Source organism: Dendrobates tinctorius, unplaced genomic scaffold (genome assembly GCF_039654945.1).
Source record: "Dendrobates tinctorius isolate UK_male_01 unplaced genomic scaffold, ASM3965494v1 ptg000054l, whole genome shotgun sequence".
NCBI classification, from domain to species: domain Eukaryota; kingdom Metazoa; phylum Chordata; class Amphibia; order Anura; family Dendrobatidae; genus Dendrobates; species Dendrobates tinctorius.
This window is the reverse complement of record NW_027361722.1, coordinates 7,184,119-7,209,462: the sequence shown is the minus strand read 5'-3', so window position 1 is coordinate 7,209,462 and position 25,344 is coordinate 7,184,119. Positions and strand designations below refer to the sequence as shown.

The following is a 25,344-nucleotide window of genomic DNA, read 5'->3' as shown; positions in this document are numbered from 1 at the left end:
GGACATCATACTGTGTGGGGGAATGTACTGTGAGGACATCATACTGTGTGGGGGAATGTACTGTGGGGACACCATACTGTGTGTGGGGGAATGTACTGTGGGGACATCATACTGTGTGTGGGGGAATGTACTGTGGAGACATCATACTGTGTGTGGGGGGAATGTACTGTGGGGACATCATGCTGTGTGTGCGGGAATGTACTAAGGGGGCATCATACTGTGTGTGGGAGAATGTACTGTGGGGACATCATACTGTGTGTGTGGGAGAATGTACCGTGAGGACATCATACTGTGTGTGGGGGAATGTACTGTGGGGACATCATTCTGTGTGGGGGAATGTATTGTAAGGACATCATACTGTGTGTGGGGGAATGTACTGTGGGGACATCATACTGTGTGTGGGGGAATGTACTGTGGGGACATCATACTGTGTGTGGGGGATGTATTGTGTGGACATCTTACTATGTGTGGAGGGAATGTACTGTGGGGACATCATGCTGTGTTTGTGGGGGAATGTACTGTGGGGACATCATACTGTGTGTGGGGGAATGTACTGTGGGGACATCATACTATGTGTGGAGGAAATGTACTGTGGGGACATCATACTGTGTGTAGGGGAATGTACTGTGGGGACATCATACTGTGTGTGTGGGGGAATGTACTGTGGGGACATCATACTGTGTGTGGGGGAATGTACTGTGGGGACATCATACTATGTGTGGAGGGAATGTACTGTGGGGACATAATACTGAGTGTGCGGGAATGTACTGTGAGGACATCATACTGTGTGTGGGGGAATGTACTGTGAGGTCATCATACTGTGTGTGGGGGAATGTACTGTGAGGACATCATACTGTGTGTGGGGGAATGTACTGTGGGGACATCATACTGTGTGTGTGTGGGAATGTACTGTGGGGACATCATACTGTGTGTGGGGGAATGTACTGTGGGGACATCATACTATGTGTGAAGGGAATGTACTGTGGGGACATAATACTGAGTGTGCGGGAATGTACTGTGAGGACATCATACTGTGTGTGGGGGAATGTACTGTGAGGACATCATACTGTGTGTGGGGGCATTTACTGTGGGGACATCATACTGTGTGGGGGGGGAATGTACTGTGAGGACATCATACTGTGTGTGGGGGAATGTACTGTAGGGACATAATATTGTGTGTGGGGGAATGTACTATGGGGACATCATACTGTGTGTGCGGGAATGTACTGTAGGGACATCATACTATGTGTGGAGGGAATGTACTGTGGGGACATCATACTGTGTGTGGGGGAATGTGCTGTGAGGACATCATACTGTGTGTGGGGGAACGTACTGTGGGGACATCATACTGTGTGTGTGGGTGAATGTACTGTGGGGACATCATACTGTGTGTGGGGGAATGTACTGTGGGGACATCATACTATGTGTGGAGGGAATGTACTGTGGGGACATAATACTGAGTGTGCGGGAATGTACTGTGAGGACATCATACTGTGTGTGGGGGAATGTACAGTGAGGACATCATACTGTGTGTGGGGGAATGTACTGTGGTGACATCATACTGTGTGTGTGAGGGAATGTACTGTGGGGACATCATACTGTGTGTGGGGGAATGTACTGTGGGGACATCATACTGTGTGTGGGGGAATGTACTATGGGGACATCATACTGTGTGTGGGGGAATGTACTGTGGGGACATCATACTGTGTGTGGGGGGAATGTACTGTGGGAACATCATACTGTGTGTGTGGGAATGTACTGTGGGGACATCATACTGTGTGTGGGAGAATGTACTGTGGGGACATCATACTGTGTGTGGAGGGAATGTACTGTGGGGACATCATACTGTATGTGGGGGAATGTACTCTTTGGACATCATACTGTGTGTGGGGGAATGTACTGTTAGGACATCATACTGTGTGTGGGGAATGTACTGTGGGGACATCATACTGTGTGTGGGGGAATGTACTGTGAGGACATCATACTGTATGTGGGGGAATGTACTGTGAGGAGTGAAGAGTAAGAAGCTAAATTGAAGTGCCCAGTGTCAGGCAGCTGCCACCAAAGCAAATAGGGTCATGGGATGCATTAGAAGAGGTCTGGGGACACGAGATGAAAACATAATTCTCTCTCTGTACAAATCACTCGTCAGACCGCACTTGGAGTATTGTGTGCAATTTTGGACGCCGGTGCTCAAGAAAGACATTACTGAACTTGAAAGGGTTCAAAGGCGGGCTACTAAAATGATAAATGGAATTGGTTCACTACAATACCCATAAAGGTTATCAAAATTAGGTCTATTTACTCTAGAAAAGATATGACTTAGGGGAGACTTAATATGTATCTACAAGTATATCAGAGGGCAATACAGATATCTCTCCAATGAACTGTTTGTACCAAGGACTGTGACAAGAACAAGGAGGCATTCTCTTCGTTTGGAGGAAAGACAATTTCTGCACCAGCATAGAAGAGGGTTCTTCACGGTAAGAGCAGTGAGGCTCTGGAATTCTCTTCCTGAGGAAGTGATGATGGCCAAATCACTGAATGAATTTAAGAAAGGAATGGATGCTTTTCTTGTGAGTAACAGTATAGGACATCATACTGTGAGGACATCATACTGTGTGTGGGGGAATGTACTGTGAGGACATCATACTGTGTGTGGGGGAATGTACTGTGAGGACATCATACTGTGTGTGGGGGGAATGTACTGTGGGGACATCATACTGTGTGTGGGGGAATGTACTGTGGGGACATCATACCGTGTGTGGGGGAATGTTCTGTGGAGACATCATACCGTGTGGGGGGAATATACTGTGAGGACATCATACTGTGTGTGGGAAATGTACTGTGGGGACATCATACTGTGTGTGGGGGAATGTACTGTGAGGACATCATACTGTGTGTGAGGGAATGTACTGTGAGGACATCATACTGTGTGGGGGGAATGTACTGTGGGGACATCATACTGTGTGTGGAGGGAATGTACTGTGGAGACATCATAATGTGTGTGGGGGAATGTACTGTGAGGACATCATACTGTGTGGGGGACTGTACTGTGAGGACATCATACTGTGTGGGGGGGAATGTACTGTAGGGACATCATACTGTGTGTGGGGGGAATGTAATGTGGGGACATCATACTTTGTGGGGGGGGGAATGTACTGTGAGGGCATCATACTGTGTGGGGGAATGTACTGCGAGGACATCATACTGTGTGGGGGAATGTACTGTGGGGACATCATACTGTGTGTGGGGGAATGTACTGTGGGGACATCATACTGTGTGTGTGGGGGAATGTACTGTGGGGACATCATACTGTGTGTGCGGGAATGTACTGTGGGGACATCATACTGTGTGTGGGGGGAATGTACTGTGGGGACATCATACTGTGTGGGGGGAATGTCCTGTGAGGACATCATACTGTGTGTGGGGGAATGTACTGTGAGGACATCATACTGTGTGTGAGGGAATGTACTGTGAGGACATCATACTGTGTGGGGGGGAATGTACTGTGGGGAAATCATACTGTGTGTGGGGGGAATGTACTGTGGGGACATCATAATGTGTGTGGGGGAATGTACTGTGAGGACATCATACTGTGTGGGGGACTGTACTGTGAGGACATCATACTTTGTGGGGGAATGTACTGTGGAGACATCATACTGTGTGTGTGGGAATGTACTGTGAGGACATCATACTGTGTGTGGGGGAATGTACTGTGGGGACATCATACTGTGTGTGGGGGAATGTTCTGTGGAGACATCATACTGTGTGGGGGTAATGTACTGTGGGGACATCATACTGTGTGTGGGAAATGTACTGTGGGGACATCATACTGTGTGGGGGGAATGTACTGTGAGGACATCATACTGTGTGTGGGGGAATGTACTGTGAGGACATCATACTGTGTGGGGGGGAATGTACTGTAGGGACATCATACTGTGTGTGGGGGGAATGTACTGTGGGGACATCATACTTTGTGGGGGGGAATGTACTGTGAGGGCATCATACTGTATGGGGGAATGTACTGCGATGACATCATACTGTGTGGGGGAATGTACTGTGGGGACATCATACTGTGTGTGGGGGGAATGTACTGTAGGGACATCATACTGTGTGTGGGGGGAATGTACTGTGGGGACATCATACTTTGTGGGGGGGAATGTACTGTGAGGGCATCATACTGTGTGGGGGAATGTACTGCGATGACATCATACTGTGTGGGGGAATGTACTGTGGGGACATCATGCTGTGTGTGGGGGGAATGTACTGTGGGGACATCATACTGTGTGTGTGGGGGAATGTACTGTGGGGACATCATACTGTGTGTGGGGGGAATGTACTGTGGGGACATCATACTGTGTGTCGGGAATGTACTGTGGGGACATCATACTGTGTGGGGGAATGTACTGTGGGGACATCATACTGTGTGTGGGGGAATGTACTGTGGGGACATCATACTGTGTGTGGGGGAATGTAATGTGGGGACATCATACTGTGTGGGGGAATGTAATGTGGAGACATCATACTGTGTGTGGGGGAATGTACTGTGAGGACATCATGCTGTGTGTGGGGGGAATGTACTGTGAGGACATCATACTGTGTGTGGGGGAATGTACTGTGGGGACATCATACTGTGTGTGTGGGAATGTACTGTGGGGACATCATACTGTGTGGGGGAATGTACTGTGAGGACATCATACTGTGTGTGGGGGAATGTACTGTGGGGACATCATACTGTGTGTGGGGGAATGTACTGTGGGGACATCATACTGTGTGGGGGAATGTACTGTGGAGACATCATACTGTGTGTGGGGAATGTACTGTGAGGACATCATACTGTGTCTGGGGGTAATGTGCTGTGAGGACATCATACTGTGTGTGGGGGGAATGTACTGTGGGGACATCATACTGTGTGTGGGGGAATGTACTGTGAGGACATCATACTGTGTGGGGGAATGTACTATGAGGACATCATACTGTGTGGGGGAATGTACTGTGGGGACATCATACTGTGTGTGGGGGAATGTACTGTGAGGACATCATACTGTGTGGGGGAATGTACCGTGAGGACATCATACTGTGTGGGGAATTGTACTGTGGGGACATCATACTGTGTGTGGGGGAATGTACTGTGGGGACATCATACTGTGTGTGTGGGGGAATGTACTGTGGAGACATCATACTGTGTGTGGGGGGAATGTACTGTGGGGACATCATACTGTGTGTGCGGGAATGTACAAAGGGGGCATCATACTGTGTGTGGGAGAATGTACTGTGGGGACATCTTAGTTTGTGTGGGGGGAATGTACTGTGGGGACATCATACTGTGCGTGCGGGAATGTACTGTGGGGACATCATACTGTCTGTGGGGGAATGTACTGTGGAGACATCATACTGTGTGTGGGGGAATGTACTGTGGGGACATCATACTGTGTGTGTGGGGGAATGTACTGTGGGGACATCATACTGTGTGTGGGGGAAAGTACTGTGGGGACATCATACTGTGTGTGGGGGAATATACTGTGGGGACATCATACTGTGTGTGGGGGAATGTTCTGTGGGGACATCATACTGTGTGTGGGGGAATGTACTGTGGGGACATCATACTGTGTGGGGGAATGTACTGTGAGGACATCATACTGTGTGTGGGGGAATGTACTGTGGGGACATCATAGTGTGTGTGGGGGAATGTAATGTGGGGACATCATACTGTGTGGGGGAATGTAATATGGAGACATCATACTGTGTGTGGGGGAATGTACTGTGAGGACATCATGCTGTGTGTGGGGGGAATGTACTGTGAGGACATCATACTGTGTGTGGGGGAATGTACTGTGGGGACATCATACTGTGTGTGTGGGAATGTACTGTGGGGACATCATACTGTGTGGGGGAATGTACTGTGAGAACATCATACTGTGTGTGTGGGAATGTACTGTGGGGACATCATACTGTGTGTGGGGGAATGTACTGTGGGGACATCTTACAGTGTGGGGGAATGTACTGTGGAGACATCATACTGTGTGTGGGGAATGTACTGTGAGGACATCATACTGTGTCTGGGGGTAATGTGCTGTGAGGACATCATACTGTGTGTGGGGGAATGTACTGTGGGGACATCATAGTGTGTGTGGGGGAATGTAATGTGGGGACATCATACTGTGTGGGGGAATGTAATATGGAGACATCATACTGTGTGTGGGGGAATGTACTGTGAGGACATCATGCTGTGTGTGGGGGGAATGTACTGTGAGGACATCATACTGTGTGTGGGGGAATGTACTGTGGGGACATCATACTGTGTGTGTGGGAATGTACTGTGGGGACATCATACTGTGTGGGGGAATGTACTGTGAGAACATCATACTGTGTGTGTGGGAATGTACTGTGGGGACATCATACTGTGTGTGGGGGAATGTACTGTGGGGACATCTTACAGTGTGGGGGAATGTACTGTGGAGACATCATACTGTGTGTGGGGAATGTACTGTGAGGACATCATACTGTGTCTGGGGGTAATGTGCTGTGAGGACATCATACTGTGTGTGGGGGGAATGTATTGTGGGGACATCATACTGTGTGTGGGGGAATGTACTGTGAGAACATCATACTGTGTGGGGGAATGTACTATGAGGACATCATACTGTGTGGGGGAATGTACTGTGGGGACATCATACTGTGTGTGGGGGAATGTACTGTGAGGACATCATACTGTGTGGGGGAATGTACTGTGGAGACATCATACTGTGTGGGGGAATGTACTGTGGAGACATCATACTGTGTTTGGGGAATGTACTGTGAGGACATCATACTGTGTCTGGGGGTAATGTACTGTGAGAACATCATACTGTGTGTGGGGGGATTATACTGTGGGGACATCATACTGTGTGTGGGGGAATGTACTGTGATGACATCATACTGTGTGGAGGAATGTACTGTGAGGAAATCATACTGTGTGGGGGAATGTACTAAGGGGGCATCATACTGTGTGTGGGAGAATGTACTGTGGGGACATCATACTTTGTGTGGGGGGAATGTACTGTGGGGACATCATACTGTCTGTGGGGGAATGTACTGTGGAGACATCATACTGTGTGTGGGGGAATGTACTGTGGGGACATCATACTGTGTGTGTGGGGGAATGTACTGTGGGGACATCATACTGTGTGTGGGGGAATGTACTGTGGGGACATCATACTGTGTGTGTGGGAAAGTACTGTGGGGACATCATACTGTGTGTGGGGGAATGTACTGTGGGGACATCATACTGTGTGTGGGGGAATGTACTGTGGGGACATCATACTGTGTGTGTGGGGGAATGTACTGTGAGGACATCATACTGTGTGTGGGGGAATGTACTGTGGGGACATCATACTGTGTGGGGGAATGTACTGTGAGGACATCATACTGTGTGTGGGGGTAATGTACTGTGAGGACATCATACTGTGTGTGGGGGGAATGTATTGTGGGGACATCATACTGTGTGTGGGGGAATGTACTGTGAGGACATCATACTGTGTGGGGGAATGTACTATGAGGGCATCATACTGTGTGGGGGAATGTACTGTGGGGACATCATACTGTGTGTGGGGGAATGTACTGTGAGGACATCATACTGTGTTGGGGAATGTACTGTGAGGACATTATACTGTGTGTGGGGGAATGTACTGTGGGGACATCATACTGTGTGTGTGGGGGAATGTACTGTGGAGACATCATACTGTGTGTGGGGGGAATGTACTGTGGGGACATCATACTGTGTGTGGGGGAATGTACTGTGGGGACATCATACTGTGTGTGGGGGAATGTGCTGTGGGGACATCATACTGTGTGTGGGGGAAAGTACTGTGGGGACATCATACTGTGTGTGGGGAATGTACTGTGGGGACATCATACTGTGTGTGTGGGGGAATGTACTGTGGGGACATCATACTGTGTGTGGGGGAATGTACTGTGGGGACATCATACTGTGTGGGGGAATGTACTGTGAGGACATCATACTGTGTGTGGGGGTAATGTACTGTTAGGACATCATACTGTGTGTGGGGGGAATGTACTGTTGGGACATCATACTGTGTGTGGGGGAATGTACTGTGAGGACATCATACTGTGTGGGGGAATGTACTATGAGGACATCATACTGTGTGGGGGAATGTACTGTGGGGACATCATACTGTGTGTGGGGGAATGTACTGTGAGGACATCATACTGTGTGGGGGAATGTACTGTGAGGACATCATACTGTGTGGGGGAATGTACTGTGGGGACACCATACTGTGTGTGGGGGAATGTACTGTGGGGACATCATACTGTGTGTGGGGGAATGTACTGTGGAGACATCATACTGTGTGTGGGGGGAATGTACTGTGGGGACATCATGCTGTGTGTGCGGGAATGTACTAAGGGGGCATCATACTGTGTGTGGGAGAATGTACTGTGGGGACATCATACTGTGTGTGTGGGAGAATGTACCGTGAGGACATCATACTGTGTGTGGGGGAATGTACTGTGGGGACATCATTCTGTGTGGGGGAATGTATTGTAAGGACATCATACTGTGTGTGGGGGAATGTACTGTGGGGACATCATACTGTGTGTGGGGGAATGTACTGTGGGGACATCATACTGTGTGTGGGGGATGTATTGTGTGGACATCTTACTATGTGTGGAGGGAATGTACTGTGGGGACATCATGCTGTGTTTGTGGGGGAATGTACTGTGGGGACATCATACTGTGTGTGGGGGAATGTACTGTGGGGACATCATACTATGTGTGGAGGAAATGTACTGTGGGGACATCATACTGTGTGTAGGGGAATGTACTGTGGGGACATCATACTGTGTGTGTGGGGGAATGTACTGTGGGGACATCATACTGTGTGTGGGGGAATGTACTGTGGGGACATCATACTATGTGTGGAGGGAATGTACTGTGGGGACATAATACTGAGTGTGCGGGAATGTACTGTGAGGACATCATACTGTGTGTGGGGGAATGTACTGTGAGGTCATCATACTGTGTGTGGGGGAATGTACTGTGAGGACATCATACTGTGTGTGGGGGAATGTACTGTGGGGACATCATACTGTGTGTGTGTGGGAATGTACTGTGGGGACATCATACTGTGTGTGGGGGAATGTACTGTGGGGACATCATACTATGTGTGAAGGGAATGTACTGTGGGGACATAATACTGAGTGTGCGGGAATGTACTGTGAGGACATCATACTGTGTGTGGGGGAATGTACTGTGAGGACATCATACTGTGTGTGGGGGCATTTACTGTGGGGACATCATACTGTGTGGGGGGGGAATGTACTGTGAGGACATCATACTGTGTGTGGGGGAATGTACTGTAGGGACATAATATTGTGTGTGGGGGAATGTACTATGGGGACATCATACTGTGTGTGCGGGAATGTACTGTAGGGACATCATACTATGTGTGGAGGGAATGTACTGTGGGGACATCATACTGTGTGTGGGGGAATGTGCTGTGAGGACATCATACTGTGTGTGGGGGAACGTACTGTGGGGACATCATACTGTGTGTGTGGGTGAATGTACTGTGGGGACATCATACTGTGTGTGGGGGAATGTACTGTGGGGACATCATACTATGTGTGGAGGGAATGTACTGTGGGGACATAATACTGAGTGTGCGGGAATGTACTGTGAGGACATCATACTGTGTGTGGGGGAATGTACAGTGAGGACATCATACTGTGTGTGGGGGAATGTACTGTGGTGACATCATACTGTGTGTGTGAGGGAATGTACTGTGGGGACATCATACTGTGTGTGGGGGAATGTACTGTGGGGACATCATACTGTGTGTGGGGGAATGTACTATGGGGACATCATACTGTGTGTGGGGGAATGTACTGTGGGGACATCATACTGTGTGTGGGGGGAATGTACTGTGGGAACATCATACTGTGTGTGTGGGAATGTACTGTGGGGACATCATACTGTGTGTGGGAGAATGTACTGTGGGGACATCATACTGTGTGTGGAGGGAATGTACTGTGGGGACATCATACTGTATGTGGGGGAATGTACTCTTTGGACATCATACTGTGTGTGGGGGGAATGTACTGTGGGGACATCATACTGTGTGTGGGGGAAATGCATTGTGGGGACATCATACTGTGTGTGGGGGAATGTACTCTGGGGACATCATACTCTGTGCAAACTGTGGGGACATCATACTGTGTTTGGAAACTGTGGGGACATCATACTGTGTGTGGAGCTGTGGGGACATCATAATCTGTGTGGGAACTGTGGGGACATCATACTGTATGTGGGAGCTGTGGGGACATCATACTCTGTGTGGGGGAATGTACTGTGAGGACATCATACTGTGTGTGGGGGAATGTACTGTGGGGACATCATACTGTGTGTGGAGGGAATGTACTGTGGGGACATCATACTGTATGTGGGGGAATGTACTCTGGGGACATCATACTGTGTGTGGGGGGAATGTACTGTGGGGACATCATACTGTGTGTGGGGGAAATGCATTGTGGGGACATCATACTGTGTGTGGGGGGAATGTACTCTGGGGACATCATACTCTGGGAACTGTGGGGACATCATACTGTGTGTGGAAACTGTGGGGACATCATACTGTGTGTGGGAGCTGTGGGGACATCATACTCTGTGTGGGAACTGTGGGAACATCATACTGTATGTGGAGCTGTGGGGACATCATACTGCGTGTGGGAGCTTTGGGGACATCGTATTGTGTATAGGAAGCTGTGAGGACATAGTACTGTGTTGGCAGCTGTTGATCATGGTGCAAGGGTTAAATAGCATGTGGCATGATTTATAAATTATAAACTTTATAAAAAGCAGTAAATCCTATGGTTTTGATCTGCTCAATAATAAGCAATAATCATATTTTCATATTAATATTGAACATAATTCATTTCAGCCCTTTGGATCGGCCTCCAGAGCAGTCGCAGTCTCTGATGTGGCCCCTCGGGAAAATGAATTGCCCACCCCTGCTGTTGAGCAATAATCATTGAAAGAGGACAAGTTCTCTAATATCAAACTTCAGAAAGAAAGCAGCTTTTCAGCCCTGAGGTTTTTCTTACTTTTCTATCCGCACCTCCAGGCAGTGGAATAGATGACAACAGATGTGTACTGACTTTAAAACTTGCAAGTCTTAAATGTATAGAAGAAAGGTCCAACAAAAGCAAATCTGGTAAAAACCTGGACTGTCAGTACTGGCGCAAATGTTAGGAAAATTGTGCAATAAAATGTAAAATTTTGCGCGTGCAAGAAAAAGACAAAACAAAATGCACAAATTACTACAAATTCCTTCCATATGTACAAACCAAAACAAAATTGGAGCAACGAAAAACCACCAAGTATAAAAAGCAATTCATACTTTATTAATCCACATAAATTTAAAAATATACATGCCAATAATAAGGCCTTATAGAGGGAAACAAAGGCTAAAATACTGCGGCTGATGCAGGAGTACACAAAATAGCACTGCGGCCAAGTATCATAAATATACACATCTGCATAGAAGGATAAAAAGGGCAAGTCCTGGACAATACATGCATATCACAAAATGGGCAAATAAACAGTATAATGGTACATAACAATAACTAAATCAACATGCCCATATATAATATTATAAATGCCGCTTACCCATGATCGCTTGTGCATTTGTGTGCCTCCCTGCAAACCCCCTGATGCGCGTTTCGCGTTAGGTGCTTTCTCAAAAGGGGCACCCCTTTTGAGAAAGCACAAAAGGCGAAACACGCGTCAGGGGGTTTGCAGGGAGGCACACAAACGCACCAGCCACCATTATACTGTTTATTTGCCCATTTTGTTATATGCATGTATTGTCTAGAACTTGCCCTTTTTATCCTTCTATGCAGTGTGTATATTTATGATACTTGGCCGCAGTGTTATTTTGTGTACTCCTGCATTAGCCGCAGTATTTTAGCCTTTGTTTCCCTCTATAAGGCCTTATTTTTGGCATGTATATTTTTAAATTTATGTGGATTAATAAAGTATGAATTGCTTTTTATACTTGGTGTTTTTTTCTTGCTCCAATTTTGTTTTTGTTTGTACATATCATTAGTTGAAGCGTTTCCATCTCTTTATTGCTCTAGATAGGCACTTTGGTGCTTATTTTGACTTATTTTGTTTTAAAATTCCTTCCATAGTAGTTTTCTGGTGTCACAAAGTTGCACAGTTGTCACAAAGAACATGTGACTTTTTCATTTTTGCGCTGTCACAAATACTTCAGGAGTTGAGCAAAAATGTGGAGTGATAAATGTATTAAAATTTTGGCCTGAAAACTGGAGACATTGTATCTGGTGTGTGAGCGACTCCTAGCCGGCATACACTTCATTTTGTACTTAAAGGTGTGAATTGAGTTATAAACACCCCTATAATAATGGAAAATGCCACAATTAACGTATGTGCTCACTCATGGGTGCAGTATCATAGATCTGTACAACCCACAGGTTTTTTTGGTGCCGTAATAGGGTCAGGTGCAGGGAGGCCAAATACTGTGAGCTCTTCTCAGGCGCCTTGTCCTAGAGAGGAGTCATAAAAGCACCCATAATTATACTTTCCACATTCAGTTGTAATTCCACACTTTGTCCACCGGATGGCAGCACATACCAATATAACAATCCCTATACCAATCCTCATAATTAGGCAGGAGACGCATATTAACAGGGGAAGTGATTATATATATGCCAGGACTTATTAATATGTACAAACCCTAACCTTCCAACCTTCCAGTGGATCTGGAGATTTAGTGGCCAGCAGACCCGATTACGTGTCCAAATTATCAATCAGCGCTCCCATTCGTTATTCCAGGTTTCCTCTTCTTGTCCATATAATCTAGCACCAGGCGATTACTGATTTTTGGTAAAAATTACATGAACGCAATCACTTTATAAGAGGGAAGGGGGCACATTTTGGGAGAAATCCCCTTTATAGAGGCGCTAAGGTTGTTAAACTCTTACATCTGAGATTCCCTGCATAGTCCACGTGTGGGCAGATACAGTAAGTCCATATTTTGGCATTTTTCCTCCACCAGATGATGCTGCTGCACCTACAATTTAGGGTTAGGTGATGGAGGCACGAGGCACGTCACACCTCAAAACCGCAGTAATCCAGCAATGTTCTGCTGAATGTGAAACCTGCAGCTCTGCTACTAAGTGGTGAATTGGCAGAATATCCAGTGTAGTGTGCAGTGTATTACAGTGGGTACGGAAAGTATTCAGACCCCTTTACATTTTTCAATCTTTGTTTCATTGCAGCCATTTGGTAAATTCAAAAAAGTTCATTTTTTTTCTCACTAATGTACACTCTGCACCCCATCTTGACTGAAAAAAACAGAAATGTAGAAATGTTTGCAAATTTATTAAAAAAGAAAAACTGAAATATCACATGGTCATAAGTATTCAGTCCCTTTGCTCAGACCCTCATATGTAAGTCACATGCTGTCCATTTCCTTGTGATTCTCCTTGAGATGGTTCTACTCCTTCACTGGAGTCCAGCTGTGTGTAATTACACTGATAGGAGTTGATTTGTGAAGGCGCACACCTGTCTATATAAGACCTCACAGCTCACAGTGCATGTGAGACCAAAGGAGAATAATGAGGCCAAAGGAACTGGCCAAGGAGCTCAGAGACAGAATTGTGGCAAGGCACAGATCTGGCCAAGGTTACAAAAGAATTTCTGCAGTACTCAAGGTTCCTAAGAGCACAGTGGCCTCCATAATCCTTAAATGGAAGAAGTTTGGGACCACCAGAAGTCTTCCTAGACCTGGCCGTCCAGCCAAACTGAGCAATCGTAGGAGAAGAGTCTTGGTGAAGGAAGTAAAGAAGAACCTCAAGATCACTGTGGCTGAGCTCCACAGATGCAGAATAGAGATGGGAGAAAGTTCCACAAAGTCAACTATCACTGCAGCCCTCCACCAGTCGGGCCTTTATGGCAGAATGGCCCAAAGGAAGCCTCTCTTCAGTGCAAGACATATGAAAGCCTGCATAGAGTTTGCTAAAAAACACATGAAGGACTCCCAGACTATGAGAAATAAGATTCTCTGGTCTGATGAGACGAAGATAGAACTTTTTGGTGATAATTCTAAGCGGTATGTGTGGAGAAAACCAGGCACTGCTCATCACCTGCCCAATACAATCCCAACAATGAAACATGGTGGTGGCAGCATCATGCTATGGGGGTGTGTTTTAGCTGCAAGGACAGGACGACTGGTTGCCATTGAAGGAAACATGAATGTGGCCAAGTACAGAGATATCCTGGATGAAAACCTCTTCCAGAGTGCTCTGGACCTCAGACTTGGCCGAAGGTTCCAACAAGACAATGACCCTAAGCACACAGCTAAAATAACAAAGGAGTGGCTTCAGAACAACTCTGTGACCATTCCTGACTGGCCCAGCCAGAGCCCTGACGTAAACACAATGGAGCATCTCTGGAGAGACCTGACAATGGCTGTCCACCAATGTTCACCATCCAACCTGACGGAACGGGAGAGGATCTGCAAGGAAGAATGGCCGGGGATCCCCAAATCCAGGGGGGGAAAACTTGTGGCATCATTCCCAAGAAGACTCCTGGCTGTACTAGCTCAAAAGGTGCTTCTACTCAATACTCAGCAAAGGGGCTGAATACTTATGACCGCGGGATATTTCAGTTTCTCCTTTTTTTAATACATTTGCAAAAATTTCTACATTTCTGTTTATTTTCAGTCAAGATGGAGTGCAGAGTGGACATTAATGTGAGTGCAGTGTATTATGTAGTGTGCAGTGTAGTATATACAGCGTGCAGTGACGTATGAGGGTTTGTCAGAGTTTGAGGTATGTCGTGCCTCGCGCCTCCATGGCTCTGGTAGAGTTTAGGGCCGCGCTCTTTCTATTGTCTTAGGAGAACGTGTCCTGTATTGATTCTCCAGCAGATGACAGAGTGTCGGGGGCTCCAGAGATGGTCTTTGCTCTGGCGGAGGCGAGGAGGGTTTGGAGATGGTGGAGAATCATCCTCTGCTGTTATCTGTCACCAGGAGTCTCCTCGCTGCTCCAGATTATCTGGATGAAAAATGCAAAGTGTTGAGCAGCAAAGAGGGAAAATGAGGCAGATCCGTTCCTGGACTTCACCTTATTCCTGAGCCAGTCCCAGGAGCGAGGCTAACGCGTCACACTCCCGGAATCATATAGCTGGAAAACTGTGCCCCTGAGAGGCTGGGACCATAATAGTGCACAGATGAAAGAGAATGTACTGAATAGCGGCACCATATTTAGCGGCACCTGTCCACAGCTGCCCAACATTATAAATGATGAAAATTGAAGCTATGTAATATTTTTTGATTGAAGAAAAAATAGTAGAAAAGTGAGACTTGCACATAGACACACACTACCAGGCCACTGAGGGATCAGATTACAGCTGCCTATAGAAGTCTATGAATAGGGGAGGGGACACTGAGTTAGAATCATAGACACATACAGACCTGTTGTTATAAACTCACATGGGGAGATGCATTCGCTAAGCCTTAGGTCAGCATGAGCAGCAAAGACTGGAGTTGATGCTATAGCCTAAAAGGATGGCATATAGATCAGCGAGTAACAATACAGCAGAAAGTGCAGGATGGCAGACTGGCATATGAAGATGGAAGCACTAGATGCTGCTGGAGAGCAGTCACATATAGGAACAGCAGAAAAGTATTTGCAAAATGAAACTTGCAGCAGAGATATAGTTAATAGAAGAGATGTATGTGCAATCAGGAACTTGCAGCAGAAATATGGTAAACAGCAGAGGTGTACATGCAATCATGTACCTGCAGCAGGGATATGGTTAACAGCAGAGATGTATATGCAATCAGGAACTTGCAGCAGGGATATAGTTAATAGTAGGGATGTTTATCTAATCAAGTACTTGCAGCAGGGATATGGTTTACAATAGAGGCAACTGTATATGCAATCAGTTACATTGATAGCAGAAAAGACCAGTTACTTGTAGTTTGAATCAGCAGAGCTAAGTATTCTCAGGTCTGGGCCAGGAAGTAGAGTAAGATGCTGAAAAGCAGGCGGTAGTTGCCAGGAAGATAATCTGCTAGCTGCCTGGAGCAGTCTTGTAGGTTGGATCAAGCTAACCCCTTCAAAATAATTTGGTAGCGAGGTGCTATACTTTTTCTGAATAGGCAGCTGGTAGGTGCTTGAAACTGTCTTGGAATGCTTTAGGTGGTGATGTTAGGGTGTTTGCTGGGTTACCAGAGTAACTCCGGCATGGAATAATACAGTGGCAGCCGGGCCATAGGAGAAAGGCAGCAAGGTCTCGCAATGCAGCTGGGACAGGTGACTAACACCTGTGCTGCAGCTTTATGTTACATCTCATCCCAGTTATGTTCTTAAAGTTGCACTGATCAGTATTGATATATAATGTCCACCATGCTGATGCTTTCTAGTAAGTGTTTATCCCAGTTACTGACATATAATATCTTTCATGCTGCTGCTTTTTTACTGTTTTATAAGTGTTTTATATCAAGATAGAACTAGATTCACAGCTACACTGCTTACTACTGCTGTATAATGGTCTCCATGCTACTAGTTTCTAGTAACTAATTTATCTCACTGGAGTGCTGACTTCACAGCTTCACTGCTCAGTACTGCTGTAAAATCTCCTCCATGCTGCTGCTTTCTAGTAAATATTTCATATCAAGAAACAGATTCACAGCAATACTGCTTACTACTGTTGTATAATTTCTTCTGTGTTATTGCTATCTGGTAATTGTTTTATATCAAGAAAGAACTGGATTCATAGCTACGCTACTCCGTTAATGTCATGTAATGTCCTCTATGCTGCTGCTTTCTAGTAAATGCTTTGTCTCACCACAGTACTGGATTCACTCTATAATCTCTTGTATGCTGCTTCTTTCTAGTAGGTGATTTATATAAAGATAGAGCTGAATTCACAGCTACACTTTTCAGTACTGCTGTATAATGTCTGCCAAGCTACTGCTTTCTAGTAAGTGTTTACCTCTCCCCAGAGCCTGAAAAAAGGGAAAACTGGTGAAAAAAGTAACATACAAGTTATAAATAGTGTTATTCCTCATGTATACAGATAATTTCGTACTACTTACCTTGGGAAATGTTTAGCCAAGAAGAAATGTAACTAACCACTGAGAACGTATCTGTGTACTTAGAGGCAAAGACGTAAAAGACATGATATGAGCCATACACATCATCATGAGGCAGACTGGACACACGCACACACATATATCACACGATCTGACACTTCTCAGCTGATATTTGGTAACAGGAGGATTGTTACATTTACTTTATGTGATCGGGGCGTATCGGGGCGATCATCAGATCTGTGGCTGCGATGTAATATCGGACTTTACTTGCCGCCTTTATTCTACAATCTCCAGAATTTACTTCTCCGCCGTCTCTCTGTTCATTCAACCCCCCCAATCCCATTTCCAAGTAACCACGTCTCCTGTCATTGATCCCATTGATTGGATGAGGCTGATAAACAGGACCCTGGAGAGCGACTCCAGATCTGTTCCCCTGATTGACATGAGAGGAGCGCTGACCAGACAGATGTGCAAATGTGACGCTCCTCTCCGCGATCAATCACTTACTCGAGATTGGCCAATTTAAGGGTGATCTCAAAAATTGCAGTCTTTTGCAAAATTGCCATGTTTTCGTCAGCGTTTTTGTCCTTGTTCTTTGCCACCTGTCTTTTTTTATAAAGTGGTAATGACATGGTCACTTGTAGCGCGGCGTGCCATTTACAGCCTGTCACCGGTGCCCATCCTCAGGATTGTTGGGGTCCCAGTAGTTGGTGATGGGCTGTTTCTTTCCACATTGGGAAAGTTCTTTACAGGGAATGCATCAAAGAAATATGTTTAAGAAATTAGAATCTGATGTTGGAACCTATTTTTCATTTGTTTTTATTTTATGATCATTGATTTATTTGTTTTGATATTTTGCATTTGATTATGGTGTCGGCCACATTGCCTAAGATGAATCATTTACTTCTTCTGAACTTGAACTCATTGACTACTATGGTAGGGTGTTGTGGGCACGCTCCGTAATCTGGGGAGAGATTATTATGCAGGGAGAGAGCATGTAAGCGGTCTCCGTCTTCCATTGACTTATTTAGGAGAGTGTTGTGGGCATGCTCTGTCACCTGTACAGAGGTCACTAATCAGGTAGAAGGAGGGGGAACTGTGACCTTCACCTATAGACTTCAATGGGGAAGTGTTGTGGGCATGCTCTGTCACCTGTACAGAGGTCACTAATCAGGTAGAAGGAGGGGGAACTGTGACCTTCACCTATAGACTTCAATGGGGAAGTGTTGTGGACAAGCTCTGTCACCTGTACAGAGGTCATTGATCAAGTAGTAGGAGGAAGAAAACTTGTGACCATCACCTATAGACTTCAATGGGGAAGTGTTGTGGACATGCTCTGTCACCTGTACAGAGGTCACTAATCAGGTAGAAGGAACTGTGCCCATCACCTATAGACTTCAATGGGGAAGTGTTGTGGACATGCTCTGTCACCTGTACAGAGGTCACTAATCAGGTAGAAGGAGGAAGGGGAACTGTGACCTTCACCTATAGACTTCAATGGGGAAGTGTTGTGGGCATGCTCTGTCACCTGTACAGAGGTCATTGATCAAGTAGTAGGAGGAAGAAAACTGTGACCATCACCTATAGACTTCAATGGGGAAGTGTTGTGGGCATGCTCTGTCACCTGTACAGAGGTCACTAATCAGGTAGAAGGAGGAAGGGGAACTGTGACCTTCACCTATAGACTTCAATGGGGAAGTGTTGTGGGCATGCTCTGTCACCTGTACAGAGGTCATTGATCAAGTAGTAGGAGGAAGAAAACTTGTGACCATCACCTATAGACTTCAATGGGGAAGTGTTGTGGACATGCTCTGTCACCTGTACAGAGGTCATTGATCAAGTTGTAGGAGGATGAAAACTTGTGACCATCACCTATAGAGTTCAATGGGGAAGTGTTGTGGGCATGCAATGTTACCTGTACAGAGGTCATAAATCAAGTAGTAGTAGGAAGAAAACTGTGACCATCACTTGCGGACTTTGATGGGTGGGTGTTGTGGACATGATCTATGATTTATGCAGATGTAATTTTTTGTCGGGAGTGAGGGGAGGGGAGCTGTAACCATCGTCCATGCAATTTTTAGAATAGTATTGTGGGCATGCTCTGTTACCTGTGCAGTGGTAGTAAGAGGAGGAGAACTGTGACCATCACCTACATCATTTTTAGGATTGCTGTGAGTGTGCACTGTGATCTGTGCAGCTGTAACTTTTATTAGTGAGTGAGTGGAGGGGAGCAGTGACCATCACATTTTCAAATTATTAGGAGTGTTGTGGGCATGCTCTGTTATCTGTCCGAGGTCTTTGTTCAGGAAGTGGGTGGAGGGGAGCTGTGACTATCATCTATAAAAGTCTATGGAAACTATTGTGGCCATCATGCTTTGTGACTTGTACAGAATTCATTGTGCAGAAAGGATGAGGAGGTGAGCTGTGACTATCACCGTAAGCATTAGACAAGGAGGCTTTAGGAAAAGTGCTGACGACCTTCTTTCTTTTGTCTTTCTAACAGGACCTGGGACGGTGATAGCAGACAATGGAGCCACCAGCCTGGCTGCTTCCATCTGGCTTATGGCTCTTTCCCTCTTCTGCATAATTTGCAAATGTTAATAAAAATACATATATACAAGAAAGAAAAAAAAAAGAAAATACAGAAAAAAAAGTAATATGGGAGAGGAGGAGAGAGAGACGGGACTGTTTCCTTCACGAAGCGTGTTGGGAAACAATGGAAAAATATACATTGGGGAAAAATAAAACCTATAAATACCAAGAAGACCAGAAAATTCTACAAGAAACCCAAACAACATGCAAGACGAAGGGACTGAAATCTGTGTCAAGAACCAATTAACGCTGAGAACATTGAAATGTTGTAAAAATTTTGTTTTTTAATTTTCCTGTCTTTTACGTTTCTCAGTTTGAAATTCTTTTTCATGTAATTGTCTTATCTCTGGTGTTTCCAGCCTCTCTCTCTCGCTCATTCCCGATGGACTATTGTTAATGATAAGATTTTACCCTGGTTTTCTGGTGTCCCTCAGCCTTTTTGGAGTAGGAAACTTTTTTTTTTTTGAGTTCCTCCTACCACAAACAGGTTCTAGCATCGGCTCGACCACGTGGTCCAGTAGATGGTGCACTCTGGAGGACACGCCGTTTTACGTTGACGACCTCACTACCTATAGGACGTGCTACCACATTTGGGTTTGATTTTTGTAGACACTTCGGGCAACCACTCCTGACCCTACTAAGGACACATGACTATTAGAAGATATATATAGATTAGTTTTGTAAATTTTGATCTTTCCGAGGTCTTCACCACTGGTGTCCTCCATGTGACATCTACCTTCTCCACAAGTTGAGCGTCCGTCTTTAATCCCTTTGCCTCTAAATCCCATCGTCGCGAAAGGCACAACCTCCTTCTATTTGTTGGGTTTTGCGCTCAAAAGTTTAATCTGTTTCCCTTTTTTTCTCGATTTTAGAGACAACCGGAGAATTTGAACCAAGTTCACCAGCGCACAGCCAGAATTTAAAAAAAAAAATGCTATATAGGGGCAAAGGGTTTAAAACTCTTTTCGGGCTCAAATCTTACAGGGACTGCTTTTCTTGCCTGCTTTTCGTGTGTGTGCGTGAGTGTGTGCAAAGCTTGCCGTAGGGACACTAACACATATCAAAGCAAACAGGGTTTTGTTCATAGAGAAGCCAATTGCCGCACTATTAAATACTTTTTTGCATGATAGGGTAAGGAGCCTATAGGCACTAGGAGAGCATCCAACCAATAGCCATAGGGTATAAATTGTATAATAATTGCTCTTGTTCCCACCAGGGTGCTTTATCAGTCAACCATGCACTTAGGACCTTGCAGATCACCAACGACCATCCACACTCATGTACCACGAAATTTAGGGAAATCACTTGAAAATTAGAGGAGCAGCTATTGACTCTGCATACCGGTTAATGGGATGTCGATAACATATTGGTTTTACAGGGTTTGTTTTCGTGGAAAAAAACAAAAATCATTTTCATACCACAGACTGGTAGGAAGAGCAAAAAACTTGTCTTGACTTGAGGTGGTGATGTGATTTACCGATGACACATATCGATCCGGGTGTGATGGAGTCTTCATTATATGAGTTATAGATGGTGGGCTAAACAATCACTAAATGACGGAAATATGATACACTGAGGTCAAGATTGCCCATATTTCCTACCGAAGCTTTTTTTTTGATTATGTAGAATTTGTATGGTAATGTAGAGATGATATTTTTTAGGGTAAAGGACACAGTTGGTGGCCCATTGAGTCAGCTCTTGACATGGAGTTTTGTTTTTCATGATGTAGCAAAACTTGACTTTTTTGTGTCCTTCTGGTAGACATTCATGGCAGATGATGGTTTAATCCTCTCAACAAGTTATATATTCTATATTGATCGCAGAATTTCTTATTGAACCCTATAGTTTTGGACACCATGAAGTACTTCTTGATATCATTGGTGTCCAGTTAAGTGACTCGTCCACTCCTTGGGTGATCAAAGTACTTTAGATCCCAAGCCGACTTCATAAAGAAGATAGTTCCCAGAATTAACCTTACTTTTCACAGTCATGGTCAATGGTGGCCCTTTCCTGATCAATGGTGGTCAAAATTGAAGTAATTTGAGCAATGCCATAAGGATTAAACAAGCATCTAATTAATTCACCTCGCCCCATAATTTCCATGAACTCTTTGGGAAGAGTTAGAGAGACTTTTATGATACCTTTTGTCTATTTTTTGCCCTTTTAGTAGGAAGTAGGACATAGATAGTGGCCGGTTGAGTCATGGCTTATTGGGTAGACAGAGCTTGGACTTTTCTTGGAATAGTCCCTAATCTACATCACTTTTCCTATAAAGGACTATTTCATTTTATCATCATCACCACCACATCTATCAATTACGGTGCAGAAATCTTTTTGGCAGTATCTGCTACAAGACAAAGATTTACAGTTGTGAAACAAATCAATCCATTCAGTTATTCCCTTTCGACCCATGTTGGTCCATTAAAAACAGTGGGGGAATCTTTATGGCAATTTTCTTTCTTCTACTTCTCAAGAACATATAATAAAAAAAAAAACCATCTAATGGATTTTGCCCAATTTTTTTTTCCCGATGATGGATCTGTTGGTGAAACCAGATCTGATCTGATCGATCCGATAAGACACAGTAGTCCTTCCTCCATCCCGTTTTCCTGGTTGTGTATTTACGTCAACTCGCCAGGTCTGAATTGTCAACATCGCACATTAGAGACACATGAAATCTATGTAACTATTGTGAAACGTGTGTTTTTTCCTTTTCTTTTACGGTGCATGAAGGAACAAATGTTAATTGTAGAAGGTGGGTTTACTTTCGAGACTCATTCTATCTCCTGCGCTGTAGAACTGTCATTGAATAAAGTTGATGTCATCTCTATAATCCACTAGTTTCGAGGACCGTGGGAAATGAGTTTTTGGTCTATATTCAGTATGTAGTGCCTTTGAAGTGACATTATAATGAAGCATTGCTTAAAATGATTATGCGTATGGTTCCCCTGTGGTTGGGTCCTATAAGGGAGGCACCACGACCGTGTGCTTTGTCAAAGAGTTATTTCTTGGTAAATGTATGTTTCATGCCATTCTTCACCCAAAACTTCAACCAATGGCCAATATTTATAGAAGTTCATGAGTGGGGACAGTTTTTCGGATGATAATATTATGACTACATCTTAGCTTCTGTATTACGGCATCAACACTTGGACCTTTCCCCGCGGTTCCACTGAGCTAATTTTCTAGGGCTATTTACATCTTTTAAAGTGATGGTTTTACATTAGGACCCATGCGATTGGTTTCCCAGCTAAACGCAAGCATGAAGAACCCATTCAAGTGATTGGGGCTGGCAGGAAAAAAAAAAACAAATGTCCAGATGCTAAACCGAGAGACATCCTCCTTATTCTCAGGATTAGTGTGGATCTAAGGAACTGGACCACCATTGATCATAAAGAGATCAAATCAATCACTATTAATGGGGTCATACATTTAGAATAATCATCAAATCTCTCCCAACACAACCATTCACATGCTCTCTTGACTCCCCCCTTATGGCACTGAGGTACCTCCTCATGTCCAACATTTCTGGTCTTTTCTTCCCCAGACATTGACAGTTTGGATAGAGGGTCATGTATCCCCCATACACATTAGATCATCGGCCCATCCTGATAATAAAAAACGGCTTCTTTCAAGTTTTGTCTTGGATAGATCACATAAGACTAATAGTTTTTGGAACCACTTGGGTCCAGGTGTTTCGGTTGTAATATGGGAGCTAAAATATGTCCCCAATGTGACCCCCGGAAACTGTACTGTCATAAAATCCACCCCCGCCCCCGTTCTCTATGGCAAATGGTTCCCGAACAGTTGTACAATAAGAAATAGAATTATCCACCCACTGTATCCATAGGTCACTCCCCTCCTGCCCTTTTAATAGTGATTTGATTGGGGTCCACTTTGGGAAAATTCTGTTTTGCACATTCTCCGAATAACGTCATCTGTATCTCGTTTGCGAATGGAATCACTCATCGAGAGAAATGTTACAAAGTATTCCCAATAATGTAATCTGAATATTCTTTCTATATAATCTGATTCATGATGAGTAATACTTATTCTGCCATAATCTCCAGTAAATGGTATTGTTTTAATCAAAGAGTAGTGAGTGATGTAATTAATTATAACCATCCGATCGTCATCACCTTGCGACTACACCTACAAATGTGCAGACATAAAAAAAATGACGGGGGGGGCGCATTTATGGGGGCACATTGCAAGAAGAATATGGTCCTGTATTGTAGAGTCACTCTGCGTGCCGCCATATAGTGCCTGCATATTGCATCGTAGTAAGTATATTTTCTTCAGTGAAGTAGTGCTGTTAATTCCTTTGTAACATGACATCTGGAAATGTTTTATTTTTTCTACAAAATTTCAAAGAAATAATTCTCTGCATAAGGGTTTTCCAAGACTAAGACTTTTGGATGGGTCATCAAATTCAGATCATTGGGTATCCAACACCTTCTAACCCAATAAATCAGCTAGCTCCGTAGTTCTATGCATTGTGTAGCGGTAGTTTTTGGATACATCAGCTAAGCTACTAATGTGAGCTGAGATGCAGCACCCAAGAACGACCACTGCAGAGTGTACGGCACTGTGGTGTTCTTGCTCTGTGCCCTGTGATCAGCTGATCGTAGTGATCTCGAGCTACAATGGGTATCATTTTGTCTACCTGTCCTTGGGATCAATCCCTTTAAATCACTGTCTGATAGGACTCAAAATACCGCCATGGTATAGGTGTCTCCACTTTATATAACTCACTTATTAAAGGAGTGCAACCATTCCATAGACTCAGAATAAAAAAAAACCTTAGAATTTACCGTCACAGAATCCTAGAATGTTGGAGTTGGAGGGGACCTCCAGAGTCATTGTGTCCAACCCCCTGCTCAATGGTTCAGTGATATGTGTCTCCACCGCTGCTTAGATCTTTGCTGATCAGCTGCAGTGGTCACGTTACGTCTAAAGCAATCATATAGATGACATGAGTGATTGCCTGCAGTGGTGTAGTTGTGATATCACCAGTTCTACCGACAAAGACTTGGAGGAGGTGGAGAGCCAGCGCGGGACGTCGAGTAGATGAGTAAATCTGTTTGGGGTTCTTGAGTCTTTGAGCCAATCTTTTAAAAGGGATAACTCCTGTAAAAGATTATTTTATGTGGACTTTCTTTTAAAAAAAAAATCCCAGAAGACAAAATCCTCCGTTCACCTCTTATACTGTTCTAACATTGATGAAAAGAAGTATTGATGCCTTACCGGGACCTTGTTTATGACCGTGGTAGCTGGAATTAGAAACATTGTATTCCGCCAAGACCTCCACTCAATGTGAGCCGATGGGGGATGTCCACTAGACCACAGGGATGGACACGTAACAACGACGTATGTTTATAACTTTTTTTGTTACCAAACAGCTAAAACTTTTCTCAGCACATTCTTGAAAACTTTGGAAGCTGTTCTCCCTCTTATAGACATAGAATTTAATTCCGGCATGTTTCTCTTCACTCTGAATCAGCATTTGTTCCACCTCCAACAAATACTGGAAAAAAAATCTGAAATGTCCAAAAATACATAGTGTTATAACTTATTTTATTTTATCTTTTCTTTTTTTTATGGATGAGACAATGAATAAACCCCA

At 44.7% G+C, this 25,344-nt stretch overlaps 1 protein-coding gene across 2 annotated transcripts in view; it reads left to right on the top strand.

Moving 5' to 3' along the window:
- The window catches only part of LSAMP (limbic system associated membrane protein), a 1,037,990-nt gene extending 1,014,179 nt beyond the window's left edge, over positions 1 to 23,811 (top strand). For both annotated transcript variants that reach the window (XM_073577086.1, XM_073577085.1), the window contains one exon: positions 19,630 to 23,811. In XM_073577086.1, coding sequence (XP_073433187.1) covers positions 19,630 to 19,727 — 98 coding nt within the window. In that variant the 3' untranslated portion in view covers positions 19,728 to 23,811. The remainder of the gene's footprint in view (positions 1 to 19,629) is intronic.
- The last annotated feature ends 1,533 nt before the right edge of the window (positions 23,812 to 25,344 follow it).